Source organism: Hemiscyllium ocellatum, chromosome 42 (assembly GCF_020745735.1).
Source record: "Hemiscyllium ocellatum isolate sHemOce1 chromosome 42, sHemOce1.pat.X.cur, whole genome shotgun sequence".
In the NCBI taxonomy this organism is placed as follows: domain Eukaryota; kingdom Metazoa; phylum Chordata; class Chondrichthyes; order Orectolobiformes; family Hemiscylliidae; genus Hemiscyllium; species Hemiscyllium ocellatum.
In genome coordinates, this window is record NC_083442.1 from 13,514,496 (window position 1) to 13,522,682 (window position 8,187).

The 8,187-nt window shown below is 49.2% G+C and overlaps 1 protein-coding gene across 3 annotated transcripts in view; it reads right to left on the reverse strand.

Annotated features, from left to right (window-relative positions):
* The window catches only part of trip4 (thyroid hormone receptor interactor 4), a 132,997-nt gene extending 125,631 nt beyond the window's left edge, over window positions 1-7,366 (reverse strand). For all 3 annotated transcript variants that reach the window (XM_060853613.1, XM_060853615.1, XM_060853614.1), the window contains exon 1: window positions 7,237-7,366. In XM_060853613.1, coding sequence (XP_060709596.1) covers window positions 7,237-7,325 — 89 coding nt within the window. In that variant the 5' untranslated portion in view covers window positions 7,326-7,366. The remainder of the gene's footprint in view (window positions 1-7,236) is intronic.
* Between the last annotated feature and the right edge of the window lie 821 nt (window positions 7,367-8,187).

Here is an 8,187-nt window from a genome sequence, read left to right on the forward strand (position 1 = left end):
CACTGGCAACATCTTTATAAATCTTTCTGAACCCTTTCAAGTTTTCACAACATCCTTCTGATAGGAAGGAGACCAGAACTATATGCAATATTCCAACAGTGGCCTAACCAATGTCCTGTACAGCTGCAACATGACCTCCAAACTCCTGACTCAATACTCTGCCCAATAAAGGAAAGCATACCAAACACTTTCTTCACTATCCTATCTACCGGAGACTCTACTTTCAAGAAGCTATGAACCTGCACTCCAAGGTCTCTTTGTTCAGCAACTTGCCCCAGCACCTTACCATTAAGTGTATAAGTCCTGCTCAGATTTGCTTTTCCAAAATGCAGCATCTCACATTTATCAAAATTAAACTCCATCTGCCACTCCTCAGCCCACTGGCTATCTGATCAAGATCCTGTTGTAATCTGAGGTAACCCTCTTCGCTGTCCACTACACCTCCAATTTTGGTGTTATCTGCTAACTTACTAACTATATCTCTTATGCTCCATCCAAATAATTTATATCAATGACGAAAAGTAGTGGACCCAGCACTGATCCTTGTGGCACTCCACTAGTCACAGGCCTCCAGTCTGAAAAACAACCCTCCACCATCACCCTCTGTCTTCTACCTTTGAGCCAGTTCTCTACCCAAATGGCCAGTTGTCCCTGTATTCCATGATCTAACCTTGCTAACCAGGTTCCCATGGGGAACATTGTCGAACGCCTTACTGAAGTCCATATAGATCACGTCTACTGCTCTGTCCTCATCAATCCTCTTTGTTACTTCTTCAAAAAACGTAATCAAGTTTGTGAGACATGATTTTACATGCACAAAGCCATGTCGACTATCCCTAATCAGTCCTTGCCTTTCCAAATACACGTACATCCTGTCACTCAGGATTCCCTTCAACAACCTGTCCATCACCAATGTCAGGCTCATTGGTCTATAGTTCCTTGGCTTGTCCTTACCACTCTTCTTAAACAGTGGCACCATGTTAGCCAACCTCCAGTCTTCCAGCACCTCACCTGTGACTATTGATGATACAAGTATCTCAGCAAAGGACCCAGTAATCACTTCCCTAGCTTCCCACAGACTTCTAGGGTACACCTGATCAGGTCCTGGGGATTTATCCACCTTCATGTGTTTCAAGACATCCAGCACTTCCTTCTCTGTAATACGGACATTTTTCAAGATGTCACCATCTATTTACCTAGAGTCTATATCTTCCACGTACTTCTCCACAGAAAACACTCATGCAAAATACTCTTAGTATCACTGAGATAGAGCATTCGACGTTTCGAGCATAAGCCCTTCATCAGGAATAAGAGAGAGAGAGCCAAGCAGGCTAAGATAAAAGGTAGGGAGGAGGGACTAGGGGGAGGGGCGATGGAGGTGGGATAGGTGGAAGGAGGTCAAGGTGAGGGTGATAGGCCGGAGTGGGGTGGGGGCGGAGAGGTCAGGAAGAGGATTGCAGGTTAGGAGGGCGGTGCTGAGTTGAGGGAACCGACTGAGACAAGGTGGGGGGAGGGGAAATGAGGAAGCTGGAGAAATCTGAATTCATACCTTGTGGTTGGAGGGTTCCCAGGCGGAAGATGAGGCGCTCCTCCTCCAGCCGTCGTGTAGTTGTGTTCTGCCGGTGGAGGAGTCCAAGGACCTGCATGTCCTCGGTGGAGTGGGAGGGAGAGTTAAAGTGTTGAGCCACGGGGTGATTGGATTGGTTGGTTCGGGCGGCCCGGAGGTGTTCTCTGAAGCGTTCCGCAAGTAAGCGGCCTGTCTCACCAATATAGAGGAGGCCACATCGGGTGCAGTGGATGCAATAGATGATGTGTGTGGAGGTACAGGTGAACTTGTGGCGGATATGGAAGGATCCCTTGGGGCCTTGGAGGGAAGTGAGCGTGGAGGTGTGGGCGCAAGTTTTACATTTCCTGCGGTTGCAGGGGAAGGTGCCGGGGGTGGAGGTTGGGTTGGTGGGGGGTGTGGATCTGACGAGGGAGTCACGAAGGGAGTGGTCCTTGCGGAACGCTGATAGGGGAGGGGAGGGAAATATATCCTTGGTGGTGGGGTCCGTTTGGAGGTGGCGGAAATGGCGGCGGATGATACGTTGTATGCGGAGGTTGGTGGGGTGGTAGGTGAGAACCAGTGGGGTTCTGTCTTGGTGGCGGTTGGAGGAGCGGGGCTCAAGGGCGGAGGAGCGGGAAGTGGAGGAGATGCGGTGGAGGGCATCGTCGATCACGTTTGGGGGGAATCTGCGGTCCTTGAAGAAGGAGGCCATCTGGGCTGTGCGGTGTTGGAATTGGTCCTCCTGGGAGCAGATGCGGCGGAGACGAAGGAATTGGGAATATGGGATGGCGTTTTTACAGGGGGCAGGGTGGGAGGAGGTGTAGTCCAGGTAGCTGTGGGAGTCAGTCGGTTTATAATAGATGTCTGTGTTGAGTCGGTCGCCCGAGATAGAAATGGAAAGATCTAGGAAGGGGAGGGAGGAGTCTGAGACAGTCCAGGTGAATTTCAGGTCGGGATGGAAGGTGTTAGTAAAGTTGATGAACTGTTCAACCTCCTCGTGGGAGCACGAGGCAGCGCCGATACAGTCATCGATGTAGTGGAGGAAAAGGTGGGGGGTGGTGCCAGTGTAGTTGCGGAAGATGGACTGTTCCACATATCCTACGAAGAGGCAGGCATAGTTCATCAACTTTACTAACACCTTCCATCCCGACCTGAAATTCACCTGGACTGTCTCAGACTCCTCCCTCCCCTTCCTAGACCTTTCCATTTCTATCTCGGGCGACCGACTCAACACAGACATCTATTATAAACCGACTGACTCCCACAGCTACCTGGACTACACCTCCTCCCACCCTGCCCCCTGTAAAAACGCCATCCCATATTCCCAATTCCTTCGTCTCCGCCGCATCTGCTCCCAGGAGGACCAATTCCAACACCGCACAGCCCAGATGGCCTCCTTCTTCAAGGACCGCAGATTCCCCCCAAACGTGATCGACGATGCCCTCCACCGCATCTCCTCCACTTCCCGCTCCTCCGCCCTTGAGCCCCGCTCCTCCAACCGCCACCAAGACAGAACCCCACTGGTTCTCACCTACCACCCCACCAACCTCCGCATACAACGTATCATCCGCCGCCATTTCCGCCACCTCCAAACGGACCCCACCACCAAGGATATATTTCCCTCCCCTCCCCTATCAGCGTTCCGCAAGGACCACTCCCTTCGTGACTCCCTCGTCAGATCCACACCCCCCACCAACCCAACCTCCACCCCCGGCACCTTCCCCTGCAACCGCAGGAAATGTAAAACTTGCGCCCACACCTCCACGCTCACTTCCCTCCAAGGCCCCAAGGGATCCTTCCATATCCGCCACAAGTTCACCTGTACCTCCACACACATCATCTATTGCATCCACTGCACCCGATGTGGCCTCCTCTATATTGGTGAGACAGGCCGCTTACTTGCGGAACGCTTCAGAGAACACCTCTGGGCCGCCCGAACCAACCAATCCAATCACCCCGTGGCTCAACACTTTAACTCCCCCTCCCACTCCACCGAGGACATGCAGGTCCTTGGACTCCTCCACCGGCAGAACACAACTACACGACGGTGGAGGAGGAGCGCCTCATCTTCCGCCTGGGAACCCTCCAACCACAAGGTATGAATTCAGATTTCTCCAGTTTCCTCATTTCCCCTCCCCCCACCTTGTCTCAGTCGGTTCCCTCAACTCAGCACCGCCCTCCTAACCTGCAATCCTCTTCCTGACCTCTCCGCCCCCACCCCACTCCGGCCTATCACCCTCACCTTGACCTCCTTCCACCTATCCCACCTCCATCGCCCCTCCCCCTAGTCCCTCCTCCCTACCTTTTATCTTAGCCTGCTTGGCTCTCTCTCTCTTATTCCTGATGAAGGGCTTATGCTCGAAACGTCGAACTCTCTATTCCTGAGATGCTGCCTAACCTGCTGTGCTTTGACCAGCAACACATTTGCAGCTGTGATCTCCAGCATCTGCAGACCTCATTTTTTACTCTTAGTATCACCCCCATCTCATGTGGCTCCACACAAAGGCCGCCTTGCTGATCTTGGAGGGGGCCTGTTCGCTCCCAAGTTACCCTTTTGTCCTTTATGTATTTGTAAATACCCTTTGATTCTCTTTAACTCTCTTTGCCAAAGCTATCTCATGTCCTCTTTTGGCCCTCCTGATTTCCCTCTTAAGTATACTCCTACTGCCTTTATACTCTAAGGATTAATTCGATCTATCCTGTCTATATCTGACACATGCTTCCTCCTTTTTCTTAACCAAACCCTCAATTTCTTTAGTCATCCAGCATTCCCTATACCTACCAGCCGTCCCTTTCACCCTAACAGGAACATACTTTATCTGGACTCTTGTTATCTCATTTCTGAAGACTTCCCATTTTTCAGCTGTCCCTTTACCTGCAAACATCTGCCCCCAATCAGCTTTTTAAAGTTCTTGCCTAATACCATCAAAATTAGTCTTTCTCCAATTTAAAACTTCAACTTTTAGATCCGGTCTATCCTTTTCCATCATTATTTTAAATCTAATAGAATATTATGGCCCCAACGTGCCCCCCCACTGACACCTCAATCACATGCCCTGCCTTATTTTCCAAGAGTAGGTACATCCACATATTGAATCAGAAAATTGTCTTGTACGCACTTAAATTCCTCTCCATCTAAACCCTTAACACTATGGCAGTCCCAGTCTATTTTGGAAAGTTAAAATCCCCTACCATTACCACCTTATTATACTTCCAGGTAACTGAAATTCCTTACAAATTTGTTTCTCAATTTCCCTCGGACTATTAGAGGGTCTATAATATCCCAGTAAGGTGATCATCCCTTCCTTATTTCTCAGTTCAACCCAAATAACTTCCCTGGATATATTTCCGTGAATATCCTCCCTCAGTATAGCTGTAATGCTATCCCTTATCAAAAATGCCACTCCCCCTCCTCTCTTGCCTCCCTTCCTGTAGCATTTGTATCCTGGAGCATTAAGCTGCCAGTTCTATCAATCCCTGAGCCACGTTTCTGTAATTGCTATGATATCCCAAGTCCCATGTTCCTAACCATGCCCTGAGTTCATCTGCCTTCCCTGTTAGGCCTCTTGCATTGAAATAAATGCAGTTTAATTATCAGTTCTACCTTGTTCTCTGCTTTGTCCCAGCCTGCCCTGACTGTTTGACTCGCTTCTTTTAATCAACAGTACCAGGATCAGACTGATCTCTTTCCTCACTATCTCTCTGGGTCCCATCCCCTCGCCTTAATAGTTCAAATCCTCCTGTACAGATTTAGCAAATCTCCCTGCAGGTATTAGTCCCCTTCCAATTCAGGTGCAATCCGTCCTTCTTGTACGGGTCGTTTCTACACCAGAAGAGATTCCAATGATCCAAAAATGTTAGTCCTTCTTCCATACACCAGCTCCTCAGCCATGCATTCACCTGTTCTATCCTCCTATTCCTACCCTCACTAGCTCATAGAGTCATAGAGATGTACAGAATGGACATTCAGTCCAACCCATCCATGCCGACCATATATCCCAACCCTATGTAGACCCACCTGCCAGCACCCGCCACAGATCCCTCCAAACCCTTCATATTCATATATCCATCCAAATGCCTTTTAAATGTTGCAGTTGTACCAGCCTCCACCACATCATCTGGCAGCTCATTCCATACATGTACCACCCTATGTGTGAAAAGGTTGCCCCTTAGGTCTCTTGTATATCTTTCCCCTCTCACCCTAAACCTATGCCCTCTAGTTCTGGACTCCCCCACCCCTGGGAAAAGACTTTGCCTATTTACCCTATCCATGCCCCTCATAATTTTGTAAACCTCTATAAGGTCACCCCTCAGCCTCCGACACTTCAGGGAAAACAGCCCGAGCTCAAATCCCCCAACCCTGGCAACATCCTTGTAATCTTTTCTGAACCTTTTCAAGTTTCACAACATATTTGCGATAGGAAGGAGACCAAAATTGCACGCAATATTCCAGCAGTGGCCTAACCAATGTTCTGTACAGCCGCAACATGACCTCCCAACTCGTGTACTCAGTACTCTGACCAATAAAGAAAAGCATACCAAACGCCTTCCTCACAATCCTATCTACCTGCGACTCCACTTTCAAGGAGCTATGAACCTGCACTCCAAGGTTTCTTTGTTCAGCAACACTCCCTCTGGCCTTACCATTAAGTGTATACGTCCTACTATGATTGGCATTCCCATAATGCAGCACCTTGCATTTATCTGAATTAAACTCCATCTGCCACTTCTCAGCCCATTGGTCCATCTGGTTCAGATCCTGTTGTAATCTGAGGTAACCTTCTTCGCTGTCCACTACACCTCCAATTTTGGTGTCATCTGCAAACTTAATAACTGTACCTCTTATGCTCGCATTCAAATCATTTATGTAAATGACAAAAGGTACAGGACCCAGCACTGATCCTTGTGGCACTCCACTGGTGTCAGGCCACTAGTCTGAAAAACAACCTTCCACCATCACCCTCTGTCTTCTACCTTTGAGCCAGTTTTGTATCCAAATGGCTCGTTCTCCCTGCATTCCATGAGATCTAATCTTGCTAATCAGTCTCCCATGGGGAACCTTGTTGAACGCCTTACCGAAGTCCATATAGATCACATCTTCTGCTCTGCCCTCATCAATCCTCTTTGTTTTTTGAGGAAGTAACAATCAAGTTTGTGAGACATGATTTCCCACGCACAAAGCCAGGTTGACTATCCCTAATCAGTCCTTGCCTTTCCAAATACATGTGAATCCTGTCCCTCAGGATTCCCTCTAACAACTTGCCCATTACCAACGTCAGGCTCACTGGTCTACAATTCCCTGGCTTGTCCTTACCACCCTTTTTAAACAGTGGCACCACGTTAGCCAACCTCCAGTCTTCCGGCACCTTACCGATGATCGATGATACAAATATCTCAGCAAGAGGCCCAGCAATCACTTCTCCAGCTTCCCACAGAGTTCTCGGGTACACCTGATCAGGTGCTGGGGATTTACCTGGGGGTGGGGGGACGGGGTTGAGGGTTGGGGGAAGGGGTTGAGGGTTGGGGGAAGGGGTTGAGGGTTGGGGGAAGGGGGTGGGTTGGGGGAAGGGGGGTGGGGTGCGGGGGGAAGGGGGCTGGGGTGGGGGAAAGGGGGAAAGGGGGATAGGGAGCCCAGAGCCTTGCTGAGCTCTCGCTGTCTGTCGAGATGACGGCCCCCAGCCCTCACTTACTGAATCAACTCCTCATTCACTTCCAGGCTGAACTTCCGAACTAGCTCCTCCTGACACCAGCGCAAGACAGACTCCGCATCACCACTCATCTTCCCCCCGCCACTACCACCTTCGTTCCACGCAGCAGCCATTGAACCGACCCGGAAATATTTCAGCCGCGGACACAGCACACGTAAACGGTGCAGCTCCTGTCTGTGCCCCGGACAAACTGCTCCCCCGGCTCCGCACTAACGTTCCGATCACAAAGACATCCAAGTGTTGTCTGAGTGAGCCCTTCCTTCACTCAAATCAAGAACCTTTATCTTCTAGAGAATGCCAAGGTAAATCAAAAACAGGATACATTATACTAAATAACTCGGTTTATTCTAACGACAGCGGCTATATTAGAAAGGGGTTTGATAATGTGTTATTTCAAAAACGGCATGCTCCTTCCAGACATCATTTTTTGCTTTGGTTGTGACAGACAATCATTCATAATATGACACTTTTTGTTTTAAATTTTAGAATATCCAAGACATCTTTCCCTCTGCTCTTCTTCAACATAGTGCGATGTGGGATCTATTACATTCACCAGAAGGGCTTTTGCCCGAAATGTCGATTTTCCAGCTCCTGGGATGCTGCCTGACCTGCTGTGCTTTTCCAGCATCACTTTAATGTTCAGCATCCGCAGTACCCACCTCCGCCCATTCATCAGAACAGGTAGGCCATACCTCAGTCTCACATCTTATCTGAAAAATACCACCTCCACCACCATGCAATGCTCCCTCAGTACTGTATTAGAATACCAACCAAGCATTTCCTGATCTCAAACCCTGGAAGAAAACCTTGAAATCCAGGACTTTGTGATTCAGTGTGCTACCAACTGAGCCACAGCTACATCATTGGGCTGTGTTTCACAAACTGGCAGCATGAAGATTACAAGATAGACCCATACTTACCAAGGTTGATGGT